We start from the raw sequence: 27,563 nt of genomic DNA, 5'->3' as shown, positions 1-27,563 counted from the left end.
TTCTAGAAGGTGTTACAGTATTTCCTTTTTTAATTTTCATTTTCCTGTTGATGGGTTTGGCGTATTCGGTGATTTGCTGAGCGGTGACGCCATCTTGTCGGGCTTGGGCAAAAAAATATCGCAGATTTTTAAAAAATCAGTTTTTGCATTCATTTGTTAATTGTCTGATTCTTTATTCCCCTTTCTGTTTATAAGAGGAACTAGCAAAAAAAAGAAAAGAAAAAAACAAACAGTTAAAATTTATATTTAAGATTAAATTCTTCATTCTCGTGTTTTTAAATAAAATGGGAAATTTGTTTGATAAAATAAATACAAATTGTGAACCTTATTCGGATGTCTTAAATTGCTCTTCTAATGAAGTTGTATCTTACGTTGCATTCAAAGAGCATATGATGGAGAAAGTCATACATGGCTCATTCAACAGCTATCATAAGAACTCTGCTGCCACCTTGTGTTAAAAAACGAATAGCTAATGATGCAGCTGGGATTTCAGAGCCAAGATGTTTATCTTAATTAAATCAACAAATTTTACAGAGCTCACTGCGAAGTAAATGCTCTGTTTTTTTGAAGTTACAATTGGCCATTAGTGTCAGACTTACAGGGCCAGAGAGTCACCAATCATCATCCCCTGCCTTCTTAAGTCAGATGGAGCTCCACCACTCTATGCTTATCTGTTCACTGGTTTGTCTCAGGGTTTGATCTTAACCTCTAATGTCAGGTACACCAATAAAACGTTTTTTCACCAAAATTTTATTTTAATTCCACAGATAAGTAAAATATACATAACAGTGCAATTTATGAACATGTAAGACAGCAATATACACACAGAAAATAAATCACTGCTGTTCAGAGTGTTAACTAAGGTGTTGGTCACGCCTGTCAAGACATTTGAGAGAAGAAAATAGAACAACTGATTCTTGTTGATGGCTTGAACAAGGCACAATCCTTCCATTGCGTCTTTCTTTTTGTGAGACTTTGGATATGAATTCCACGATGATGGCACCAAATGACAACCTGACTTTGTTTTGCAAAAGAGAATAATCAAATCTACTAAACCAATACATGATATAAAAAGGAGAGATTGAGCAACACTCCAGAAGCAGAACGGTAAATTAGCTAAGCGTCGAGAAACCGGCTCCACTAAGATCCGACACGTGCACAAAACAACAAATACTGAAATAGTTGCCATCAGGAGTTTAAAAATGACTTTGAACCAATCTCTGACATGAAATCTTGGCTGCATCAAGTAAAATCCGACTTGAGCTCCTGCCATGTAGATGGGAACGTATCCTGCTATGGAGAAGATGCCCTCTTTGTTAGCATGAAGAAAGTCCTTCTCTCTATCCTTGTTATGCAAGATGAAAGCCTTGAGGCCCGTTGTCTCCAGAGCCAACTGATAAACACAACTTATGACAAGAGCTAAGACCCACGAGTGCTTTGCTGGTACTACAACCAAAAGTATAGATGTCAGGACCCTGACGAAAGCCAGCGTGAAGAAAAAATTCCAGTGGACACCATATTCAGTCACATGTTCTTGGTAGTCGCTCATTTTGATGAAGACTAGTCGGGCCGCGCCGAGAGCAACCAGGGGCCACACGGAGAGGACTTGCTTGGAGATATGTTTCAACTTCGATCCATAAATGCTCTTCCCACGTGCTTCTGAGCAAACCAGACCATTTGCAAAGATAAACGCTCCAACACCAAAGTCCATAACGCCTGTTCCAAACGTTTCTGTTTTAGCGAATCGCCTTGGAAACACTCGAAAGTCTACAGCTAGAATACTGATAGCTGTTTGCATATTCACCATCACTCTGAAGATGGTCACAAAGGGAAGCTGTTTAAACCGAATCGTTCTGTTGAGGAATTCGCTGAGAGGGGTTTGCCGGTGACTACGGTAGATTTGACAAAGCGCACATGACAAAACAAAGGTGAAGCTCAAAATCACCAGAACAAGATGGTCGCTCACAATAGTCCAAGACAGGACGAGTGGAAAGACCAACACGGAGAAATCGAGAAGCAGGTGAGAAATCCGTGGGAATGGTAGCGGGAGATTCCCCTTTGCTTGATAGTAGAAAATCAGAATTAAGGCTCGCATGAGGATGCATTGTGGGGTGAGTAGTGAGCCTACAGCCAATTCCTGTATTGTGGTCCCATTAAGATTACTGACGAAGGCTTCTTTCAGCTCCTTCTGAGACATGGCCTGCAAATAATAAAATATTAATCGACAACATAAACGAAGACAAACCGGAGTATTTAAGTTAAACACCTAGCGCTAGCAATGATTCTGTATATTTATTCTATGGGTACCCAGATAGCAGACCGACTTGAATAAACGTTGATTTTCCATCAAAATCATCAGTATGGTTGACATAGAAATTTTTGACGTCAAGTGACGTTGAAACAACGTTGTTCTATGGTATGTCAGGCGATGGTCGGGTTAACAATAAACATTGTTTTATAGTTGATGAACTAATGTTGACAAATAGTTGATTTATGATTGCCCAGGAAATCTGATTTAAAACTTGAAACGCATGAAAACGCTTGAAAACGCACTGAATTATGGATGAGTGGGCGTTTTGGTCGAAAACGTAACATTGATTCTATAGGGCGCCGTTTGCAAAGCAGGACATGCTCAAAATTACAACCACATTTTCTCACATTTAGCGCCACACAATGTTTAGAATTGTGTCAATTGTGTGAGTCACTTTGTTTTGTTTTTTTTGCACATTTACCACATTATTTAGCAACTTAACTATTTCTTTTTAAATAAGAAGTTTTGGACCTGATTGTTTAAATCCAGAACTAAATATTTAATTTAAATCTTAAACTTATATCCTAAATGTTAAATCAGGAAACCGTCAGAACTAAATATTTGGCTTAATATGCAAATTCACATGACTGGAGACCGTAAGTAAAAAAAAAAAAAAAAAAAAAAAAAGCTGGAGCACACAAAATACTCCTTAAATAGTTTCTCCTAAATGTGTATTTTACTTATGTATTGTTACTATCACAATGACTCATGTCCAAGAGCAGACTGCCACCGTTGAGTAGCTTTTGTTCATTTTCAAGCAACGTAAAAAGACAGTCTGAGCTGCTCCACCAGCTTTTATTTTGTCACTTCCGGTCTCCGGTCATGTGAATTTGCATATTAAGCTAAATATTTAGTTCCAACCGTTTCCAGATTTAGCATTTAGGATATAGGATCTAAATTTAAGATTTAAATAAAAAATTTAGTTCTGCATTTAAACAATCAGGTCCAAAACTTCTTATTTAAAAATAAATATTTAAATTGCTAAATAATGTTGTAAATGCAAAAAAAAAAAAGTGACTCTAAAATTTCACACCACGTTTTAAACACGATCTGGCGCTAAATGTGAGGAAAATCTAATTTTGAGCATGTGCTGCTTTACAAACGGCGCCCCATATGATTCAGCGTTGTTGCAATATTATTAATAATCGGAATAAGCGGCATGGAAAATGAATGAATGAATGAATGAAATGACGTTTAGGTTTTGTAAGGATTTCAACGTTGAAACAACATTAATTGAAGGTGCAAAAGTGATATAAGATTGACAGCAGAATGTTGATCCAACATCTTTTCCACGTCGGTCTGCTATCTGGTTATCAGACAAGGTAGGTTTGGGGCTTTTTACTTTTTGACTGTTTTGCAGCTTTTTGAGACACATTTTTATGAATAAATAAATTATAAATGAACTCGTTAGCTTTATTGATATAATCACTCAATGCAAGCTCTCCCAACTGAAATGGATTTGACGTCTATCACTGTAAATTACAGTTAAATAGTTAATTTAAAAAACAAAACAAAACAATTTAATGAAATTAAAATGAATAAAAACAGAACGACTATATGCTAATGGCCACAAATAACGCTTCAGTGACAACAAATGACGTCAATTCATTTAAATATAGGGGTCTGGTGGAGAAAGCTCATCTTTCAGTGCCATTTATGGTGTTAGACGCCCAATCCATTTTGAATGGGACCCAGTCAAAATGAACTGGACGTGTAGTGCTGTCAATGGCAGCCTCAATGAGTTAGATGAGTGTAAAATCAAAATATTACATTTTGATCACCCAGAATAAATTTTACTTTCACTTTTGCCATTTCCCGAAGGTAATTTTTGTCATTTGTGGACGACATCATCATCATTATTATAATTCCCAGTACATAACTTACCACAATTTGTGTCCAAATGCCGATATAGTTATACGTCAGGGCAGATTAGCGCATATTGGATTTCGATTGTCGAATCCAAGCAGATTAAACGAAATTCCCAAACATACGGAAGTATCTGACTCGAAAACCCAAACTGATTCTCTTGATTCTATATGCGTTGATTTACGACTTTTTTACGACAGTTTTGAGAATCAGTAGGAGAAGTTCTACGGCGGATTCACTTGGACAAATTAGGCGAATCGAATTTAAATATGACGGAATATAGAGCGAGGACTTTAAAAATGAATGCAAGATCTTTATTCAGAAATCACACAGAGTGTCAATAGCACACAAAACAACAACAAAAAATGCAGTGCCAGTACATAAGAAAATAACAATATTTACCAGTGTCGACATTACCCTCTCACTTGAAGAAGACAATGTCAACATGCATGCGATATTAACTGTTGTATGGAATCTCTAGTCTGTAAAAGTCAGCCTCGATGGCTGAGTGAGCCAGAGATACAGTATATATTGCAGTGTACTTATGAATTAATGGGGAATAGGGCCATTGGAAATGAATGGAAATGATTTGTCAAATTTGGTGGAACTGAATGTATATGGCGGAAAACACAGACAAGACTGAAAAGGCAGTCTCTGCTCTTGCACCCCTCTTTAAATTAAACTGCTGTATTTTGTGTTTGGTAGAACAATACAGTGCCCTCCATAATTATTGGATTTATAATAATTATGTGTTTTTTAGCTTCTAATAATTTTTTTCCCCTTCTGAATAATATGGGACCTTAATGGAAAAAAAGAGAAAAATCCAACCTTCAATACAAGTGCATTTATTCAGTGGGGAAAAAATCCCACAAAAAGAAATAATTATTTGACATCAAATAATGTGTGTCACAATTATTAGCACCCCTGGTGTTAATACTTTGTACAACCCCCTTTTGCCAACAAAACAAGGTCTGGGGACTGAGATGGCCATGGGAGCAACTTGATTTTGTGTCTGGTGAACCATTTCTGTGTAGATTTGGCCATATGTTTAGGGTCATACCCACTGTGAAGTATGGGGGTGGGTCAGTGATGCTCTGGGGCTGTTTCGCTTCCAAAGTCCCTGGGAACCTTGTTAGGGTGCATGGCATCATGAATGCTTTGAAATACCAGGACATTTTAAATCAAAATCTGTTGCCCTCTAACCGAAAGCTAAAGATGGGTCGTCACTGGGTCTTTCAGCAAGACAATGACCCTAAACATATGGCAAATCTACACAGAAATGGTTCACCAGACATAAAATCAAGCTCCTCCCATGGCCATTTCAGTCCCCAGACCTCAACCCCATTGAAAACCTGTGGGGTGAGCTGAAGAGGAGAGTACAGAGGAGAGGACCCAGGTCTCTGGATGATTTAGAGAGATTCTGCAAAGAGAAATGGCTGAAGATCCCTCTTTCTGTCTTCTCCCATCTTGTGAAACATTATAGGAGAAGATTAGGTGCTGTTTTGTTGGCAAAATGGGGTTGTACAAAGTATAACACCAGGGGTGCTAATAATTGTGACACACATTATTTGATGTCAAATAATTATTTCTTTATGTGGGATTTTTTCCCCACTGAATAAATGCACTTGTAATGAAGGTTGGATTTTTCTCTTTTTTTCCATTAAGGTCCCATATTATTTAGAGAGAAAAAAAATCATTAGAAGCTAAAAAACACATAATTATTATAAATCCAATAATTATGGAGGGCACTGTATGTCTATATGCTGCAATAGCAGATTCATAGCGCATTAAGCCCCCGAACTATTTTAATTTGTCCGTTTTACACTAGAAACCCCTGTTTACAGACATCACGCAAACCGCTTTTGTTTCAACCCAGCCATAAAAAGAAGGTAAGTGATTATATATCTTATTCAAAATGTCTGTCATTCTTAGCTTGGAAGTATTAATTCATGTCTAATATTTTGTTTAAAAAAAAAAAAAAAAAAAAAAGACTTAAAAAAATTATTCACTCGCATATTTTAAACTTTTAAACAAATTACGTCACAATGAATAAAATTGTGTCTGTAAAAATCTACCTCATAACTATGGCTTCATTTTATTTTTTTGTTGCTGTCGCATTTCCCCCGATATGTTAGATGATAAATAATCGATACAAACATAGAAAAAAAAAAAAAAAAAAAAAACGTTTAAAAGGGTAAATATGAAAAAGAACATCTTGACCACTCCTTTATGTCTGCAATTTCTGCATCGCGATCCTTGTTATATTACCATGTTTCACCCATAAAATCCCCCAAAAATCCGGCTGTGGCCATTCACATCTGCGTCTTGACGCTCGATGATACATGCTACATTGGATCAAAACAAGGTAAGTACACGATAATATCTCATTAAAATCATGGCGTCTTTAACTACAGGGTGACCCAAAAAAAAGTTTACACTCAGTTGACTGCTTGTTTAAAAGCCATTGAAACATATCTAAATAGGTTGTCATGCTTAAGTGATTCATTAAGGTCACTCAATGCAGCTAGTAATCTCTCGTCTCTACAATTCCTGTGCTTCTGCTGAAAATGAAGAAAACTTTAGCTGTACCTGAATTGCTGTGTGCCGGTCTGACACTTACTGAGATTGTAGCAAATGTGAGAATATCCAGATGTGCAGTCTACAAAGTTAAAAAGAAGCTGAAAGATACTGGAACATCCTCACGAAAACCTGGGTCTGGAAGTGCCAATCTGTGCGGACCAAAAAGTTGATTGACAAGGTGATATGTGGCCACCCCAGAGTCCAGATCTCAATCCCCTGGATTGTAGCATATGGGCAACTGTGGAGGACAGGGCCTGTAAGAAGCCACAAACTTCTGTGGCAGCCTTGGAGAGGTCCATTGTTAGATCTTGGGAAAAGATGACAGCATCCTACATAAAGAAGACCTGTCAAGCGTTCCGCAGGCGCCTGGAGGCTGTTGTGACACTTAAGGGAGGACACATTGAAAAATAGAGTGTACTGTCCATGTTATTTACAATAATGTATAATTTGTGATTAAATTCTAATTCTAAACTGAAAAAACCTGGCATTTAAGTTGTATTATGGTAGTGTAAACTTTTTTGGGGGGTCACCCTGTATGTTATCACATCCTGTTAGGGTTTTGCTGTTTAAATTTTTTTTTTTTAAATGTTCTCCTGTCCACATTTTTTGGGCCCCCAGAAAATTGAGATTTTAAGCTTTCCAATGATTTATCACACATGCATATAGAAGAATTTTGAACTTTGGCCAAATTGGGCTCAGAGCGGAACTTCAAGTCACCTGAGTGTTTTCCGCCATATGCATATCCTTGCAAGGCGTCCCACAGTAAATTCATGTATGGCCACATCTACTGCTTCTTTGATATGTTTGTATAATAATAATTTAAAAAAAAAAAAAAAAAAAACTCCAAAATTTCAAAAAAACTTCTGCCCTAAAGTCTTTTTTGTGTGTGTGTGTGTTTTTTTTTTTTTTTTTTTTTTTTTTTTTAAACTTTATTCACAACAAATACAACTATACAAACGTAGGGTGAACAATACATACACATACAATCTGCAAAATTACGCCCAAAAAAAATAAAAAATAAATAATAAATAAAAGGGTTGGGGTTTTTTTTCAACACAAGCTATATTGTTTGCAAAGTCTCTTGGTCCTTTTAGCCTTGGGGTTCAAAGAAAAACTTAAATCGTCCAAATATAAAGAAAACATTTTTCCAAAAACATGAAAATTTGGTCTTTGGTTTACATATTTTAGCCCTTGGGTCCCATGTAGGAATCCCTTATTATTGTTATTATTATTATTTAAATTCAAACAATCAAACAAATACAATAGCACAGCAAATAAAAAAAACTGCAATCCAAAGAAACATACTTACTTATAAAAAATAATGCCCATGTAGGAATGCTTCTCTTGAGTCGACGTATATATTACGTCATCAAGAAGGGGGCGGGATTGAGAGTGTGTACTTTATGGAACCAGTCGGGCTGGGACTCCCGGAAACTTGACGCTGACGGGAGTTACCCTTGAAAAATCTTTTTGAATTAGTGCGGCATGGCCAAAGTTAGAATTCGTTGCAAGGTACAAGCGACCGTGTTATAACAAATTTGGTGTATGTTTACTTGTCTAAACGAACGCAAAATCCATGAGTTCGGTGAGCGGCAACAGAAGTGCGGGACATAGCAATGGAGGTGGAAGGGTAAGTTTGGAAGGGGAAAAAAAACGGTTAACTGTCGACTTGGTGTCAAAACATTTCAATATCGATCACAGGGTAACTTTCAGGATTCATGTGATTCTTGGTTCGTATTTAATGCGCTATGAATACTCAAGTTTAACTCATTGGCTGGCACTGACAGCGATCGACGTCCAAGTCATTTGAAGGTGGAAGGATGGCAGCGGCGGCAATGTTCATTCGTCGCCACATTCCCAGTTTAAATGGATTGGACGTCCATTAGAGATAAACTAGTGACAAACCTATTTCAATGCATAGCAAAGAATGAAAAGAGCCCCATAATTAAACGTCTATCATTGTCAATGGCACTGAAGAGTTAAACAAGGCTTCATGACTTCCTGTGTGTATGGAGTGTGAAGAAGCATGTGATCTACCTCTCAAAAACTAATTTGCTTCTTTAAACAACAAGGAATAAGGAAACGACAACAGTCAAAATGTAAGGTTTGACAATTGCCCAAAGGAAGCATGTTAGTGCACCCAAGTTTGGCGTGAACACAACCTTGTTGCACAATCTCTCAAATCAAGTTAGTGTTGGGAGTCTTGCGACTTAAAAAACAAACAAAACAAACAAACAAAAAAAACAGTGTTGCATCATGTCCAGTATTTTGGTCCTTCACTGGAGGACGTATAATAAACATCCTTAAAGGTAATGTATTAATCATGCCTATTGTAGACTGATTTAGTCCCTTAAACCCTTTGTTGAGGGCCATATCGTAGTTTTTGTTTCCTATGGAGGGCCATTATACAGTGTATCACAAATGTGAGTACACCCCTTGCATTTCTGCAGATATTTAACTATATATTTTCATGGGACAACACTGACAAAATGACACTTTGACACAATGAAAAGTAGTCTGTGTGCAGCTTATATAGTAGGGTTAATTTATTTTCCCCTCAAAATAACTCAAAATATAACCATTAATATCTAAACCCCTGGCAACAAAACTGAGTACACCCCTTAGAAACTACGTACATCCTTAAATGTCCAAATTGAGTACTGCTTGTCATTTTCCCTCCAAAATGTCTTGTGACTCATTACAGGAGTGTTGTCAGCATTACTACAGAGATTGAAAAGGTGGGGGGGGGGGGGGGGGGGGGCGCTCTACATCAAATTGGTGTGCATGGCCGTCACCCCAGCAGGAAGCCTCTTCTGAAGACGGTACACAAGAAAGCCCGCACACAGTTTGCTGAAGACATGTCAACAAAGCACATGGATTACTGGAACCATGTCCACACAGTTTGCTGAAGACATATCAACAAAGCACATGGATTACTGGAACCATGTCCTATGGTCCGATGAGCCGGGCGGGCTTTCTTGTGTACCGTCTTCAGAAGAGGCTTCCTCCAATTTGATGTAGAGTGCGGCGTATGGTCTGAGCACTAACGGGCTGACCCCCCACCTCTTCAATCTCTGCAGCAATGCTGACAGCACTCCTGTAACGAGTCACATGACACTTTGGAGGGAAAATAACAAGCAGTACTCAATTTGGACATTTAGGGATGTACGTAGTTTCTAAGGGGTCTACTCACTTTTGTTGCCAGGTGTTTGGATATTAATGGCTATATTTTGAGTTATTTTGAGGGGAAAATACATTAACTATTATATAAGCTGCACACAAACTACTTTTCATTGTGTCAAAGTGTCATTTTGTCAGTGTTGTCCCATGAAAACATATATTTAAGTATCTGCAGAAATGCAAGGGGTGTTCTCACTTTTGTGATACACTGTAACTGTCAACCCATATAAATATAGGCTGGCCCTATGGAGTGCTCTACCCACGTGATTCGAGAGGGATAAAGTTGTCAAGATGAAGTGAAAGTGAGTAACCAGATTAAATGGGGCACATTTAGTAGAGTAGAGGGATTACCTTGGTTAAAACCTTGGCCTGTTACTGTCTGGTCAAACAATCCACTATAAAGGAACATTTCTTTAATATCAATTAAAAAAAAAAAAAGAATCATACTATGAAATGTAATTTCTTAAGTTCTTTCATGTTCATTTTCGTCAAAATGTTTTTGACCCCCCCCCCCCCCCCCCATTTTTTAAAGGCCCTTTATCAGGTTTGCCAGATAATTTCAGTTGAAAATGCCGAAAAATTACCTTTTTTTTTGTGTGTGTAATATTTAGAGTCGATTATCCTGTAGTGTGTAATCGGATGCTACATACTACAAGGAATGCCTCGTGTTGCAAAACACAGTTATCGAACAGAACATGCGAGATGTGGTTGATAGTTGATGAGTGTAAAAACCAGGGGACTTTCGTCAAAATTCCACTCAGAGATTGTGTTGATGAATATTTGTTGTCAACAACATAGCTGAGTTATTTAATATTTTCCCACCAGCTCTCTTTGTTTTAGGAAATAGTCTTTTTTGCCAGATCACAGACACATTTAGACAAATGTTATGAATAAGACAGTGGAAAAAATTAGATTCTGATGGAAGGGACCCTTAACATCTTTCTTCTGGTTCACACTATGTATTACATAGGGTCAAGGTTCCTTACAGAAGCTTTCTTCCAAGGATCGCCTTAATGACTCAATGGAGGATGAAATTCTTGCCTTCCTTATCGATGATGAAGCCCAGCTGCACACATATGACGATCTCACCAAAGTCAATCCTGTGACCCCAACAACAGGTAACTACAACATATACGTTTTCATAAATATTATTACGTTACATCACAAAACCTTTTGCAGCACATTTCGGCATGCCTAATAAGATCTAATGTTTTTGTGACAGTCCTGAGATGCCTGCAGGCCAGATACACCGTGAAGGTATTTTACACCCATGCTGGCTGCACCTTGGTGGCTCTTAACCCCTTCCAACCTGTTCCTGAACTTTACTCCTTGGATGTCATGAAAGAGTATCACTGTGCTCCTCAGATTAAGGTATTTACATGTACATAAAAACATTTTTTTTTTACCTCCCTTAGATTAATGTCTTTCCACAGGAGCCAAAGCCACATATCTTTATTGTGGCAGAGGAAGCCTACAGGAATGTTAAGGGTCAGCTAGTGCCAGTGGACCAGTCCTTAGTGGTCAGTGGAGAGAGCGGTGCCGGAAAGGTAACTCTTTCAAAAATAAACCTCGCATGTTATTTTGGGTTGACATACAGTTTCTTTTGATAGTGAACTGACCCATATCAATATAAAAGGTGTTTGCTATCTATTAAGGATAAATCAATCACAAAGTTTTATAACCTGAATTAGAATTAAGATCTTTGGCTTACACGCTACCCTAAAAAAAATGGTGTGCTTTTCCTATTTCGTCGCAGACATGGACTTCTCGTTGCCTGATGAAATACTACGCCACAGTGGCAGCTTCCTCGTCAGTGGTAGATAGTCAGGACACTGTGGAGAGGATAGAGAGGAGGGTGTTGGACTCCAACCCCATCATGGAAGCTTTCGGTAAGACGCAGTGGCTGCACTTTTAAATATCACACCCATCATGTGGGCCTGGTAGCTAAGTAAACACTCTACCCTTGCGTTCAGGTAACGCGTGTACACTCCGCAACAACAACAGCAGCCGCTTTGGAAAGTATATCCAGCTCCAGCTTGACAGGTAATTCCTTATCAGGAACTTTCTGACGTATTCAGACTGACTGAACATTAAAGGGATCCACTGATAGAAAGGCTTGTAGTTCTTAAAAGATAAATGTTATTATTAGAGGTGGGAATCTTTGGGCACCTAACAATTCGATTACGATTTAGAGGCTCCGATTATAAATCGATTATTGATTTTTACGCCCCCGACCCCTCGCACCTTTAATGTGTTGTACATTAGTTCCAAAATTGTTCAAAAATCCTCTCAGGCTAAACCAAGCTAATATTTCATTATCAAGTTAACAGTTCGAAACCGTAAATAAAGTACTCAAGTCCCAATTCTGTATCAGCAGCTTTAGACTACATTCAAATATTTTAATGATGTGAATCAACCGTTAAAGTTGTTAAAATTGCTATTGTTATTCCATAATTTCCCTTCTGTCTACTTTCGACATGTCAATGTTTTAAAACTGTTTCTTCATTTAAAGATAGATTCAAGTCAAGACTTTGTCGATTTAGGAGTATTTTAGATAAAACGTTATTTATGTTCACTGCAACAGAGCCTTCTAGAGAAGTCTACTGCTTTAAGATGGCGGCTGTTTACAACGCTGCAACTACTAAACGGCAAGTCTGTCATTTCGCATCTAGTTTTCTTTATTTGTTTTAACACCGCCGTCATATATGTGATATACATATATGTGATATCTATTATAGCCGTATGTGTCCGGATGTTTTTAGCAACTGGGCGTTGTTTGAAGCAGTTGTCGGCCGCAGTTAGGTATTATTGTTTTTTTTTTTAAATTTAGCGGCATGAGTTGTACATGATATTTACTCTCGGTCCGTTCCTCATTGCGTCCCGAAGACCGCGCTGACTGTGTTTTAGTTTTGCTTTATCTGGTATAATTCAATAATCGGAATTTGGATGTTTGTGAATCAGTTCTCGAATCTTTCACGGCCGAATCGCGAATAATCTAAGAATCAGAAAATTTGCACGCCTCTAGTTATTATGAGTTAAAATAATGTGATATTGAAACCCCTCTTGATGTTTATGTTTTTATACAATTTGTAAAATTAGTTTTAACTCGTAGGTCACCATTGTTGGTGACGTCACATGGTTACGCCGCCGGGCTTCCAGAGTATGACTTTAGCGACATAAACATGACATCACTTCAACCTTTTCAATTTGAACCCGAGAGGAACGTTAATGAGGGTGATAGCACTGTCGATATTTCACAAAATGAGCAGCAAAAGCAAAATGAACAGGAAAGACTGAATGAGACCATATGAGAGTAGGGGGGAAAAAAGCTGTTCTGCCAAAACGCCAAAATGTCAATATTTTACGTATGTGTTTCTAACAAAGTGGAAAAGCGCTATATAAGTGTAACACCAACCAACCAACACATTTCAGTAAAAGAGAACAATTGTGGCTTATTAGAGCCTAAAAGTCTAAGTCCAAAGTTCCCTTTAAAACTTGTTCAACATGTGTGTATGAAGGTGTCACCTGCTAGTAGGTGCGTCAGTGCAGACATATTTACTGGAGAAGACCAGGGTTGCCTACCAGCCTCCAAATGAAAGGAACTTTCACATCTTTTACCAGGTGACAGCTGACAGTTATTTCACAATACAGTATAACTCACACATTTTAAGGAATCCAGACTAATCTTTGTCCCATTTAAAATGCATTACAACTAAAATACTCTCTTCATTAGTCCAATGTAGCCCAAGCAACTTGTGATAATTCATTTGGTTCACACTGGACATTCTGTTTTACAGATGATGAAAGCAGCAAGTGATGAGCAGAGAAAGGAGTGGAAGGTGCCACATGGTCACCACTTTGCGTGGCTACCAAATGTTGAAAAAACTATAGAGGGTTGGTCTTCATTTCACTCTTTTGGTTTACATTTTGACAGCAAGTGTAACATCTGTGTATTGGATGTCTTGCAGAGGACTGTTTTCAAGAGACCCTTGATGCTATGGTACACCTGCATATAAATACAGAGCAGCAGAGACAGATATTTAGGGTAAACTACATATTCACTTGTGGTCTACATTTCTTTCTTTTTTTTCACAGTACTCTTCTCAGAAATCTTTCTTGTTATTGTAGATTTTAGCAGGCATTCTGCATCTGGGGAATGTGAATTTTTCTATTTCAGCAGACGACTCACAGCCGTGTGACATAAAGGATCAGTCCAAAGGTATTACACGAATTATTTGAACCTTGAGTAGATTTTATCATAAATTTTTTTAGATGCAGCCTTATTTGTATTCTGTTTTAGGCTCCTTGCATATGGCTGCTGAACTGTTGCAAATTCCTGCTGAGGATCTTCAGACATGTTTAAGTGTGAGGACATTAAAAGCAGGGAGGCAGAGTGTACACAAGCCTTGTACACAAGTAGAGTGCTGCGTACGGAGAGATTGCCTTGCCAAAGTCATCTATGCCAAGTAAGAGCATTTTTTTGGTCATCAAACAATACAGCAATTTATAACACTTTTTTTTTTCTTTGTTGCCAATACATTTTGTCATCAAACACTCAAATGTGAAACCATGATGTCTTGTTTGTACTATACACTAGTGAGGGTGAATTTTGTCTTTCTGCACAGATTATTTGAATGGCTGGTGGCGTACATCAACAACAGCATTTTTGCGGACAAATCCACTTGGTGCAACTTCATAGGTACATCCAGTGCTGTCACAGTACAGTACAACAAAAACAATTCTTTCATCCTCTTGGTAGAAATGCATTTGCTTTGTGCTGTTTGATATGGGAAAAAAATCCATCTATAAATATATTTATTTACTATTTACAGTGGGGCAAATAAGTATTTAGTCAACCACCAATTGTGCAAGTTCTCCTACTTGAAAAGATTGGAGAGGCCTGTAATTGTCTACATGGGTGAACCTCAACCATGAGAGACAGAATGTGGAATGGAAAAAAAAACAGAAAATCATATTGTTTGATTTTTAAAGAATTTATTTCCAAATTAGAGTGGAAAATAAGTATTTGGTCACCTACAAACAAGCAAGATTTCTGGCAGTCAAAGAGGTCTAACTTCTTCTAACGAGGTCCAATAAGGCCCCACCCATTACCTGTATTAATGGCACCTGTTTAAACTCATTATCGGTATAAAAACACCTGACCACAACCTCAGTCAGTCACACTCCAAACTCCACTATGGCCGAGACCAAAGAGCTGTCGAAGGACACCAGAGACAAAATTGTAGACCTGCACCAGGCTGGGAAGACTGAATCTGCAATATGTAAAACGCTTGGTGTAAAGAAATCAACTGTGGGAGCAATTATTAGAAAATGGAAGACATACAAGACCACTGATAATCTCTCTCGATCTGGGGCTCCATGCAAGATCTCACCCCGTGGCGTCAAAATGATAACAAGAACGGTGAGCAAAACTCCCAGAACCACACGGGGGGACCTAGTGAATGACTTACAGAGAGCTGGGACCACAGTAACAAAGGCTACTATCAGTAGCACAATGCGCCGCCAGGGACTCAAATCCTGCACCGCCAGTCGTGTCCCCCTGCTGAAGAAAGTACACGTCCAGGCCCGTCTGCGGTTCGCTAGAGAGCATTTGGATGATCCAGAAGAGGACTGGGAGAATGTGTTATGGTCAGATGAAACCAAAATAGAACCTTTTGGTAGAAACACAGGTTCTCGTGTTTGGAGGAGAAAGAATACTGAATTGCATCTGAAGAACACTATACCCACTGTGAAGCATGGGGGTGGAAACATTATGCTTTGGGGCTGTTTTTTCTGCAAATGGACCAGGATGACTGATCTGCGTAAAGGAAAGAACGAATGGGGCCATGTATCGAGAGATTTTGAGTGAAAATCTCCTTCCATCAGCAAGGGCATTGAAGATGAGACGTGGCTGGGTCTTTCAGCATGACAGTGATCCCAAACACACAGCCAGGGCAACAAAGGAGTGGCTTCGTAAGAAGCATTTCAAGGTCCTGGAGTGGCCTAGCCAGTCTGCAGATCTCAACCCCGTCGAAAATCTGTGGAGGGAGTTGAAAGTCCGTGTTGCCCAACGACAGCCCCAAAACATCACTGCTCTAGAGGAGATCTGCATGGAGGAATGGGCCAAAATACCAGCAACAGTGTGTGAAAAGCTTGTGAAGAGTTACAGAAAACGTTTGGCGTCTGTTATTGCCAACAAAGGGTACATAACAAAGTATTGAGTTGAACTTTTGGTATTGACCAAATACTTATTTTCCACCAAAATTTGCAAATAAATTATTTAAAAATCAAACAATGTGATTTTCTGCCCCAAACACACACACACACACACACACACACACACACACATTCAGTCTCTCATGGTTGAGGTTTACCCATGTTGACAATTACAGGCCTCTCTAATATTTTCAAGTGGGAGAACTTGCACAATTAGTGGTTGACTAAATACTTATTTGCCCCACTGTATTTTTTTTAAATACCATTTGAGTACCGCTGTATATACAGTATTGTCAAATCGTATACCATTACATTTGCTACATCTATCTTTTGTCTGACATCCAGGTGTTCTAGATGTATATGGCTTTGAATGTTTCCAAAGTAACAATCTGGAGCAGCTTTGTATCAACTATGCCAATGAGAAACTCCAGCAGCACTTTGTTAGCCATTATCTACGAGCTCAGCAGGTACTGATTTGTAGGTTTATTGTATTCATTTCTTTCGGCTCATGTATAATGTATATATTTACAGTAGGTAGTAACTATCTATGTTTTGTTATTATAATTCAAATGTTTTAAATTTTAATATTGTATTTTTAACCTCTGTGTTTTTTAAAAGGAGGAATATGTGTCTGAGGGGTTACAGTGGTCCTTTGTCAAATACCAAGATAACCAGGGCTGTTTGGATCTCCTGGAAGGAAGCCCTATTAGCGTGTTTTCTCTTCTTGATGAGGTTTTATTTTTTCATTTTGATTACCTCAGTATTGTTCAAAGTGACATTGTTTCACGGTTGTGCTGTAGGAGAGCCGTCTAAATCGAGCCTCAGATGCCAGAGCGTTCAGGATTCGTCTGGAGAAGGAGCTTGGAGACAACAACAACATTGGCTGGGATAAATTCAGCAAGGTGCCACACTTCACTGTGGCCCATTACGCTGGCAAAGTGGAGTACAGGATAGATGGCATGGTGGAGAAAAACAAGGTGTGTTAATGACAAACAACATACAGTGCCCTCCATAATTATTGGATTTATAATAATTACTGTATGTGTTTTTTAGCTTCTAATAATTTTTTTTTCTAAATAATATGGGACCTTAATGGAAAAAAAGAGAAAAATCTAACCTTCAATACTAGTGCATTTATTCACTGGAGAAAAAATCCCACATAAAGAAATAATTATTTGACATCAAATAATGTGTGTCACAATTATTAGCACCCCTGGTGTTAATACTTTGTACAACCCCCTTTTGCCAACAAAACAAGGTCTGGGGACTGAGATGGCCATGGGAGCAACTTGATTTTGTGTCTGGTGAACCATTTCTGTGTAGATTTGGCCATATGTTTAGGGTCATTGTCTTGCTGAAAGACCCAGTGACGACCCATCTTCAGCTTTCGGGCAGAGAGCCAACAGATTTTGATTTAAAATGTCCTGGTATTTCAAAGCATTCATGATGCCATGCACCCTAACAAGGTTCCCAGGGCCTTTGGAAGCGAAACCGCCCCACAGCATCACTGACCCACCCCCATACTTCACAGTGGGTATGAGGTGCTTTTCAGCATGCGCATCTTTCGTGGCACGCCAGACCCACTTGGAGTGTTTGTTGCCAAAAAGCTCAATCTTGTTCTCATCTGACCAAAGCACATGGTCCCAGTTGAAGCCCCAATACCGCTTGGCGAACTCCAGATGTTTGCGTACATGATTGTGAGTGAGGAAAGGTTTTCTCCGTGCATGCCTCCCAAACAGCTTGTTGGCGTGTAGACAGCACCTCATACCCACTGTGAAGTATGGGGGTGGGTCAGTGATGCTGTGGGGCTGTTTCGCTTCCAAAGGCCCTGGGAACCTTGTTAGGGTGCATGGCATCATGAATGCTTTGAAATACCAGGACATTTTAAATCAAAATCTGTTGCCCTCTAACCGAAAGCTAAAGATGGGTCGTCACTGGGTCTTTCAGCAAGACAATGACCCTAAACATATGGCCAAATCTACACAGAAATGGTTCACCAGACATAAAATCAAGCTCCTCCCATGGCCATTTCAGTCCCCAGACCTCAACCCCATTGAAAACCTGTGGGGTGAGCTGAAGAGGAGAGTACAGAGGAGAGGACCCAGGTCTCTGGATGATTTAGAGAGCTTCTGCAAAGAGGAATGGCTGAAGATCCCTCTGTTTTTTCTCCCATCTTGTGAAACATTATAGGAGAAGATTAGGTGCTGTTTTGTTGGCAAAAGGGGGTTGTACAAAGTATTAACACCAGGGGTGCTAATAATTGTGACACACATTATTTGATGTCAAATAATTATTTCTTTTTGTGGGATTTTTTCCCCACTGAATAAATGCACTTGTTTTGAAGGTTGGATTTTTCTCTTTTTTTCCATTTAGAGAAAATGAATGAATGAATGAATGATTTAGAGAGAAAAAATATTAGAAGCTAAAAAACACATAATTATTATAAAGCCAATAATTATGGAGGACATTGTATATCCAGCCATTCAGCGACACTAGAGTTGATATTCTGTTTAAATTGAAAGTTAGATCATGTCTAGGCATGTGCCACTATGAGATTTTGATTGTATGATAATCTTAAGCAAAAATACCACGGTTTCACTGTATCACGGTACTGCAGTTATGGTCCTAAAATGTGTTATTTTGAGATATATGGGTTAAAAAAAAATCCCATTGAACAGGATTTTATTTTTCACAACATATTTGCAAATTGGAACATCAACATGAATATAATGTTAAAAAAAAATTTTTTTTAAACTAACAAAAAATAACTGAAATATTTTAAATAAAAGTGAAAATAAATAGAACTTATAGAGTAAATCCACCGCCACAGCTCATGTTGCTATACATTAGAACAAAAATAATTATTTTCCATATAAAAGTAAAAACACTTCTAAATGAAATTGGATATATATATATTATATTGCAGGCACTTCACTGACTTTAAAGCTACATCTCAACATTTTTAGAGACTTGCTCATTTTTTTCCACATATTTCTCTCAATCCAAGTGATGATGCAGGAATGTGAGTATGTTCACCCTTTCTGGTTTAATACACCATTACTACAATTAATATTAATTAGTTGAATATTAATAGAGAGTGAGAGCAAGAGACAGAGCACGTATGTATGACCTGTATCATTATTTATACATTATCAACACACACACACACATGCACACACACACCCTTGCCTGGTACACCAGACTCACTGCTGTTCCAGCTATTGAGTCTGGCCACCATTCAAGCGGATACAATTTCCAGGGCGGAGCAAGCCACAGCAAACAGACAGCGGAGTGGACCAATCAGCGACGGGCAGACGTGACGTTAGTAAACTGACGAGAGAAGGACAAGGGACTTGCGCGCGGAAGTAAACATACCAAGAGAGCGGAGTTTATTTAACATGGCTAGCGCGAGACCGACTGTTGTCAATGACTCGTGTCGATGTGTTTTTGGTAATTTAAAACTGATTTTACCGTGGATTGGAACATATTCTCGGCTCTCCCGTTGACCATCTGTGTTGTGGAGACTACTTTCGACGCGCAAGAGTGACGTTGCTCGTTAAGAACACGTTACGCAAATAAACGAATCTGATTTGTCGATTGATTTTGTACCTGCTCGAGAGGCCGTTAATGGGATGGTTCCCAGACTATTTCTCTCAGTGTTTGAAAAATACCGGGAGAATAGTCTGGCAGAGCCAGGCAACACACACCCTCTCTCAACACAGAAAGTCGCCAGGGAGAAAAAAACAACACAGGCTGTAATATGAAAACGTTATTTTGAACAGATGTTTACAATGGCGGAAGACTTTACAAAGTACTCTTACATACTTTACAAAAGTACTCTTACAATGAGGAAACTAGTTAGCCGTCTAGGCATGCTAACTAGCCACGTTAACACGCTTACGTCATAGTATTTGTTTTACCATCGCTAGACACACGAAACACAATGGAGTGAACTCTCGAAGCTGGTGGGAAACGTTCATGACTTACCCTAAATCAGTGCTTCTCAATTATTTTCTGTTACACCCCCCCAAGGAAGACGTAAATGTTTTGCGCCCCCCCCAAACTCTCTGCCGCCACTGTAAATTGACTGTAAAAAAGAAACAAAAAAAAAAGTATCATTTGTCTATAAAATTACTACTGTAAATACGCATCTGCCTAACATTGTGTCCTTTTTTTCTAATAAAGAAAAAAAAGTAACATAGATCAACTTATAATAAAGTATAACTTTATTAACATTGTTTTGTTTGTAACAGAGAAGACTTGACGCGCATCAATTTGCCTGAATTTAAAAAAAAGTCACATCCAAACTGTAAAACATACACTCAAGGTACATTTTTGACCATTTGATACAGAAAAATAAAATGTAATAAAATCAGTAAATAATAACAAATTAAAATTGATTAGAAACATTCACTCATGAGGACAATATGCCAAAAAATTTGACCAAAAAAACAAAACTGAATAAAAGAAAAAAAGAGTGTCCTTAGACAGAAGGACAGTTTTTATTTATGCTGCTCACAGTATTTACCGCCTTTGCAATGGTGTGGAGTTATTTTGCAATGAGCATGCTAACAATGCTCACTGGTTTACTGATATAACACTGACAAAGCAGGACGATTGTTGGCAATATTCGGCACGTTTTCACTGAAAAACAGTCAAGCGGCTTATCAATGAGATTGGGGTCTAATGTCTTTAAGTGGCGTCTTAACTGATTTGGCTTCTGGCTGTCTGATATAATTATTTTTAGACACAGTAAAAAGTGGTCTTTCCTCATCACTCACTGTATTAAAAGTCAAAGCTAAAAGGCAAACGGCACGAAAAAAGCGCATTCTTGGCAGCCGAGGTAGAACCGTAGGTGAGGGCGGTCGTCGTGACGATCCCAAGCCGAAAACGGCACTTCTCAGGCGGCGACGTGAGAACCGGACAAGACAGTGGTCGCTGCGTGAGTGAGTTCGGTCGGAAAACGGCTTTCAAAAACGGCGGCGGCACACTCCTCTTCATATCTGTTTTCTGTGTGTGCTGAGTGCTCTTCCTTAGTTCAAAAATACTGCGCGAACTCTGAAAATGAGAGCGCCACTGCCACCCACTGAGCGGATGTGCAAGTACACTTTATTCCAGTAAGGCAAAAAAAAAAAAAAAAAAAGCATGTTCCCCGAGGTCACATGCGCCCCCCTTGGCATCACTCTGCGCCCCCCCAGGGGGGCGCGCCCCACTATTTGAGAAGTACTGCCCTAAATGTTGTGTGAAATGACGGATGATGGTCATGTAAATGTGAAATCATGTTGGAGGTGTTGCCTGCACGACTGTTCTCCCTAGTCTTCTAAGCTGTGGCCGTCTGCTTCTTTTCGGGAGCTGAAATACTCCCATACAAGACTTGACTTTTTTTAAGGGGGTTATGGAAAAACTCAGGTGTAGTTTCGACAGCGACAGCAGTGTCACCAACAAAGCAAAAACCGGAGGGGGAGGGGTGAGTGCTGCCGCTCCAAGCCATTTCTGACGTTTTCATACCACGGTAAACCTTGAAACCGGTAACCAACACGTGCCTAATCATGTCCCTCTCAAATGATTGTCATTTATGTTCCAGGATCCAGTGGCACCAGAGATCATAAGCCTGCTTCAAATGTCAGAAAACCTCCTGCTTCATAATATCTTCACAGAAAACGAAAGTGAAAACTCATCAAGCAAGGGGATCAGTAAAGTCACTGTAGTGTCAAAATTTAAGGTAGGAGCAATTCAAATATTTTCGGCCCTTGGCTGCCATTGACGGTGCTAGACATCCAATCCATTTTGACTGAGAGGAGCAAATGAAAATTTGCGCATTCATTTGTTAAGCAAATATTAATATTGTGGCCTACATTACTCAAAATCTGATGTCCATGTATGCAAATGCTAGGGCATTGAGGTTTTTTTTTTTCTTTTTAAAGATCAAAAATAGTCACTTGCCCTATGAAGGGTATTGGTATGAAGCGGAAATAGTCTCAACAGTCAACACCTTTGTTTATGTGGCGACAGAACTCCCTGGAGACCTTGATGAGCATCCTCCACAACACAACTCCTCACTATACTCGCTGCATTAAACCAAATTCTGACTGCAAGCCTTTGATCTTCAAAAAGGAGGAGGTACTGTGAATCTGGAGAGAACAACTCCTTTTTCATGTAGGGGGAATAATTAAATATGTCTCATCTTCTGCCAGGTCATAATGCAATTAGAGGCCTGTGGGATTGTTGAGACAATACATATAAGTGCTGCTGGCTTTCCTATAAGGTAAAACGGTTTCTTTTATTGTTGTACTACCATCATTTATTGATTATTTACCTATTCTGTTACATAGAATACCATTCAAGGCTTTCATACAACGCTATGGATTGATATCGAAACACTCAAACTTCAAGTCAGAAGCCTCAAACCTTGGTAAGTTTTATTTGTTGCGGAAAATATTTTGAAAATCGTAATAATTTGGCATGTATCGTGGCTCAGCGGTGACGTTATTTCTTTTCTTTAGGTCTTCTGGTTTATTCTCATTTCCAATCACTAGTTCTCTTAATAAGTTTGAACTGGATTACTTAACAAAAAAATGCAACTTCTTTTGACCTTTCCAGGTAAATGCACGTGCTGTCCGGCTGTCAGAGCTTGCTTTGCTTATCGTTTAATGTCAAGAAACAGTTTTGATTGAATGTCTTTTTTTTTTTTTAACTCACTTTATTGTTAAACAACAGCACTTGTATCTTTACAAGCATGATTAATTCATAGGCTGCTGTTGACAAGAATAGATGTCCAATTCATTTAAACTGGGAGGATTAGCTGAGATTGCTCATCATTTAGTGCCACTGACAGCGCAAGAAGTTTGTTTATTAGCCCTCCCAGTCAAAACGAATTGGACATCTAGTGTATGTGTAAGCAATGTTGTCAAATAATTGTAAGACGTCTCAATGTTTTGTGTGCTGAACACTGTAAGCTATCACCTATTGTCAATTGTGATTAAATCCGAAGTGCCTTTGTGTTCAAAGTGATGACTGGCTGCGACAACGAAAGTAATCTACAGGAGGTGGAAAGGCTACTTGGCTTGGTGTTGCAACACTCGGAGTATAATATTAGCAGGGAACCCAAATCTCTGGTGCATTGTGGGAGGACCAAAGTTTTTCTCACCCAGTCAATGGTTCGTATTGTAAAATGATATGTCATGGAAGCCTAGTTGGTCATTTGCCATTTGTTAAATTGACCTTATCTTTCTGTGTTTGGTCTACAGTTAGACATACTGGAAGATCTGAGGAAGAAGATTCTCTCAAAATGTGCATTCTCCATTCAGTGCTGCTGGACACGCTACCAAAGGCGCAAACGTCAAGAGCGGCGGCATTCTGCTACTCTAATCCAAGCAGGTACATTTGTAGAGCTTCGGCCATGTTGAGCTGCACATGCTCTGTTGGCTCATTCCCTCAGTCTGACCCCTTTGATCTAACCGTCTGGCTGAACAAGAACCAGCAGGAAGCGTCTGATCACTCCGATTAGCTCTTCAGGAGCAACAAATGTAAGACATAACATTGGCCCAGCAGTAAAGCTGTTATAATATGATTTTCCTTTGGTAAGGTTTCAGCAAACTATATACAATTTAAACTTTGTGAAGTGCCTTGGACACCGTGATGGTGTTGGTCAAACATATCCAACTCATTGTAGCCACATCGTAATTGTGGTTTCCTTCAGATGGCCTTTGTGTCTACAAACTATTGCTGCCATGATAAACTGACAACTAAACATTTATCTTTTTTTATTATTATTATTGGATCAAAAAAACTAAAAAGAGGGGGGGGGAATAATTTTAATTTTTTAAGTTATAATTTTGACTGGTAATTAAAATGGGGGGGTGGGGGGGTATTAAATTTCCTAAAATTTTTAAAGAAAGGGAAAAAACTGCAAATACTCTTTTGTTTATTAAAAAGCAATTTTATAAAACGTTTGATTTTTATCTACCGGAAGTTAGATTAAAAGGAATCTATTCTAAGATTTAAAATCAATTCTGTAGTCGTCAAGAACTATCAATGACTAAAGAAATGGTATTAACTGAAGGAAACATGAAGTCACTGAAGTCACCGTCTTTGCAGCGGTCCGTTCTTGGCTCGTCAGAAGACGTGTCCAGAGGTGGGATAGAGCCGCAACACTTATTCAGAAATCCTGGAGGCAGTGGCGGGTAAGATTTAGGCAGGCTACACCTTATGTGAGCTGGAAATCATCTCTGATAGTTACATTTCCTCACACCAGGAACTTTTGAAATCACTGGCTGAGGCAGAGCTCGATGACGCAGAAGATCTCGTTCAGGAAGAGGTGGCGGAATTAAATGCCATCATCGGGGAACGCGGATCCGTGCAGCTATCCGGCATCCAGGAACCCGTCACTGTGCGAGGATGGCCGATGGGGTTGGCTTTGCCCTCAGCACCATCCATCACAATGTCCGTGAGGGCCACAGGCTTGCGAAAGATGATATCTGTGGTGGCTTCTCTCAAACTTCCTTCCAAGAGAGGAGAATATAAGGTGGAGACAAACCAGAACATGAGGGGAGTTGCCTCCATTCGGGCTCAACCAAAGGTGAGGAAATGTCCATAAAAACTACAAATTGTGTACAAATTCCTTTAAGTATTTTCCCTCTCATTTTCAGGGATCTGTTAAACTGCACTGCCAGCCGTCACCCCTTCTTTATGCAAACAGGCAACCGGAGATGAGTAATTATGTGACTGGTTTCAATGAAATCCTACTAGAGAAGACTCTATAGTGTGTGCAGCACTTTCACAAACAGGCTCGAGTAGAAAACTTGTCATGTGACAGATCTGCTAGTAAACTTTTGTCACTTTTCAGCATGAATTATAAATGCAGTAATCAGTGTTTCCTGGAATTCCACATTTTTCCAAAAGTCAGCTCGGAAAGGACAACTGCTGTGTAAAATTAAGCAATGCTGCCATTTCAGGTAAACTTTTTTTTTTATTATCACTACTGCCTTCCGTAAAAACATAAGTGTTGTGATTAGATTAGTAAAAACCGAATGTGTACTGTATGTATCACTAATTGACTGTTGATATTTTTTTTGACATTTTGTAATGATTTACCTGTTAAGACTGTATGCCGCAGAACCAAAGTGTGTATACATGTATTGCGCGTTTTAATGCAGAAATTGCACATTCAAGCATCATTCCAAACATTTCAGACTTGAATCAGGGAGAAATAAACATGATTTATCCAAACTGCTGCTAAAAGATACACACCAGTGAAAATCAGGGATGAGGGGATTTTTACAATTTTCATCAATCTGGAATGTTTTTCACTAAAAGTGAGCATGCTTTATAGAAAAGTAATGATATATGATCATGAATAAAGAATGATTTTGTCTTTTTCTAGCTGTGTTAATGGCATATAATTTACAAAAAAAATGTACAGTATTGTTATTTGAGTGCTTTATACAAAATAAATCATGTTTTTAAAGCTACATATTGTACATATGCATGTCTATACAGTATGTCTTCACACTTCAATATGAATGTCTTAGTGCAGCATCTACCATGATTATTTTTTACATTTTTAGTAAAAGTAAATCAAAAATTCACTTCAGTTCACAAGTCTATCTTGTCACGGATCTTCTTTTTCTACAACCTTCAAACATTGATCCGAAAACTCTACAAATAAAGGCTCCTGCATAGCTGCCTTCATTGCTTCTTCCTTGTTGTTTGCACTGTCAATGGCCCTTAATAGCTCCCTCAGGTGAGGATTACAAAGAAGATCTTTAAGTTCTTTTGACTGACCTGTGGAATTATACAATGGAGACCATTAATTACGAACACAATGACTAATTGAAAAATATTTTGAATTCATACCCAATAACTGAAGGTTCTCTAGAGGTACAACATCGGCAATGTCCTCTTTGTGCAGAAGATCCTCAATGCTCCATGTGTCTGCAACTAAGAAGCGTGACATTAAACCAAAATGGCCCACCAGAACACAATTTTTATGGCATGTATTGACACTTTCACATAAAAAAAGCAAGTGAATGCCGACAGTATCAATGCTTCTAACTTTGTTATGATTTTGAATTATTTGATTATCTGTATTCCTTTGATCACATTGTCAAGGTTGATGAATCATACCAGTACAGACTGCATCCTTTGCTGCATTGGGTGGAAGCTTCTCAACAGGAAGGCACAAATCTGGGGATCCATAGTTAATCATATAAAAAAATCAACTCAATACATAGAGCTTTATTTAACAACCACAAGATCAAGGGTCCTTACCTTTATGCCGCTTGTAACAGGGAAGAGAGCAACTGAAAAGTGAAAATGAAATTTACAAACATATAGTGATGTAACAAGGTACGCCGAGCCCTCGGAGCGTGTATCGGGTAATGAAGGGACATTTCTGTGAAGTCTGCAGAGGCTCACTTCATTTGTTTCAAACTATTCTTTAATGTTCTGATGATGACATATGCATTTATAGAAATTTATATCCAATTGTTGATATTATAGATTAGATACACAAAAAAATGTATGGTAAAAATGGGGGGAGGGAGGTTGACTCTTTTGCAGTATTTCCACTTTACACTGTCGGTTCCGGTCCCCATTAACAGCAATAAGTGAGGGATCACATACATATCTAATAATCTATGTACATGGAGGATTTGGTCAAACAATATTTTGTAAATTAATTCCTTCCTAACAGACAAACAAGCACAAAAAAACCCCCCGAATCACTCATGTGGTTGAGCGACAACTGATTGTGATCATACACTTAACCAGTAGGAGGTATCATGTTCACATGAAGCTTCGAAAAATGAACCCTTTCTCGAACCAATCGGCTCAAGTGGTTCAATACCTCAAGAGGCTTCATCTCACTAACACTACTAACATATATATATATATATATATTAAAAAGAAAAAAAATAACGTGCTGATAGTTATCGAATCCTCGAAAACAAGGTATTCATTATTTCAAAATGTTAACTCACTGTATAGTAATGTAGTTTGACTAACATAGCATACTGTACAAAATTATTTAAAGCAATGTTTAGAAGGAATTCGAATGTCCTGAAGCTACAAATCGGTTAATACTTTACTTTTAAACGCAACTACGAAATAAACTAAGATTTTATTCATGAAAATACATTAGTGTATAACCTTTTTTAATAAAGAAATAATTTAAAAATGCTTAACACAAGCAGACAGGCGAAGGTCCACGTGTTTAGCAAACGACTCGTTACTTACTATCTTATTTCGCAGGCTGGACATTTGTATTTTGGTGTCTGCTCGCTGCACACTTTGCATAGCTGCATTATTCCACGCCGTGAAGTTTACACAAATGTGAATAAACAGTCGATTAAACTGTAATGTGAAAAATACGATTTAGCTATGACCCGGAAACACTTTGTACTTCCGGCCA

At 38.6% G+C, this 27,563-nt stretch overlaps 2 protein-coding genes across 9 annotated transcripts; one reads left to right on the top strand and one right to left on the bottom strand.

The window, feature by feature from the left end:
* Window positions 1-1,366: 1,366 nt before the first annotated feature.
* On the top strand, window positions 1,367-25,828 carry LOC130906925 (unconventional myosin-XIX). Of its 8 annotated transcripts, XM_057821661.1 has the most exons (25): window positions 8,163-8,387; window positions 10,174-10,239; window positions 10,908-11,055; window positions 11,160-11,308; window positions 11,353-11,484; window positions 11,694-11,826; window positions 11,911-11,980; window positions 13,456-13,558; window positions 13,735-13,831; window positions 13,906-13,982; window positions 14,066-14,156; window positions 14,238-14,403; window positions 14,563-14,636; window positions 16,499-16,620; window positions 16,772-16,885; window positions 16,954-17,130; window positions 21,738-21,875; window positions 22,166-22,273; window positions 22,348-22,418; window positions 22,486-22,565; window positions 23,162-23,310; window positions 23,401-23,530; window positions 24,251-24,336; window positions 24,408-24,731; window positions 24,802-25,827. In XM_057821661.1, exons 3-25 carry the CDS (start codon window positions 10,959-10,961, stop codon window positions 24,913-24,915), a joined length of 2,802 nt encoding a protein of 933 aa, XP_057677644.1. In that variant the 5' UTR covers window positions 8,163-8,387; window positions 10,174-10,239; window positions 10,908-10,958; the 3' UTR covers window positions 24,916-25,827. The 8 variants fall into 8 exon arrangements, with proteins under 8 accessions (XP_057677641.1, XP_057677637.1, XP_057677639.1 ...); XM_057821658.1 differs by lacking the exons at window positions 8,163-8,387; window positions 10,174-10,239 and adding an exon at window positions 1,367-2,020 and having other exon boundaries at window positions 10,941-11,055; window positions 24,802-25,828; XM_057821654.1 differs by lacking the exons at window positions 8,163-8,387; window positions 10,174-10,239 and adding an exon at window positions 1,367-2,020 and having other exon boundaries at window positions 24,802-25,828.
* On the bottom strand, window positions 25,352-27,563 carry znhit3 (zinc finger, HIT-type containing 3). The gene is made up of 5 exons (XM_057821663.1): window positions 27,389-27,563; window positions 26,423-26,454; window positions 26,279-26,338; window positions 26,009-26,092; window positions 25,352-25,936 (listed from the first exon to the last, which is right to left on the bottom strand). The coding sequence occupies exons 1-5, from the start codon at window positions 27,454-27,456 to the stop codon at window positions 25,764-25,766; spliced, it is 417 nt and encodes a 138-aa protein (XP_057677646.1). The 5' UTR covers window positions 27,457-27,563; the 3' UTR covers window positions 25,352-25,763.

Source organism: Corythoichthys intestinalis, chromosome 18 (assembly GCF_030265065.1).
Source record: "Corythoichthys intestinalis isolate RoL2023-P3 chromosome 18, ASM3026506v1, whole genome shotgun sequence".
Taxonomy (NCBI): Eukaryota; Metazoa; Chordata; class Actinopteri; order Syngnathiformes; family Syngnathidae; genus Corythoichthys; species Corythoichthys intestinalis.
This window is presented reverse-complemented; position numbering and strand designations above follow the sequence as displayed.

Excerpts from the sequence above, each read along its gene's own strand:
- LOC130906925 (XM_057821654.1), top strand. The coding sequence starts at position 1,955 with ATGGTCGCTCACAATAGTCCAAGACAGGACGAGTGGAAAGACCAACAC. Across the intron at positions 14,637-16,498 it reads CACTTGGTGCAACTTCATAG|GTGTTCTAGATGTATATGGC; the intron begins GTACATCCAGTG and ends TCTGACATCCAG. Across the intron at positions 21,876-22,165 it reads CTGTAGTGTCAAAATTTAAG|AACTCCCTGGAGACCTTGAT; the intron begins GTAGGAGCAATT and ends ATGTGGCGACAG.
- znhit3 (XM_057821663.1), bottom strand. The coding sequence starts at position 27,456 with ATGCAGCTATGCAAAGTGTGCAGCGAGCAGACACCAAAATACAAATGT. Across the intron at positions 26,093-26,278 it reads AAAGGATGCAGTCTGTACTG|TTGCAGACACATGGAGCATT; the intron begins GTATGATTCATC and ends CACGCTTCTTAG. Across the intron at positions 25,937-26,008 it reads AGAGAACCTTCAGTTATTGG|GTCAGTCAAAAGAACTTAAA; the intron begins GTATGAATTCAA and ends ATAATTCCACAG.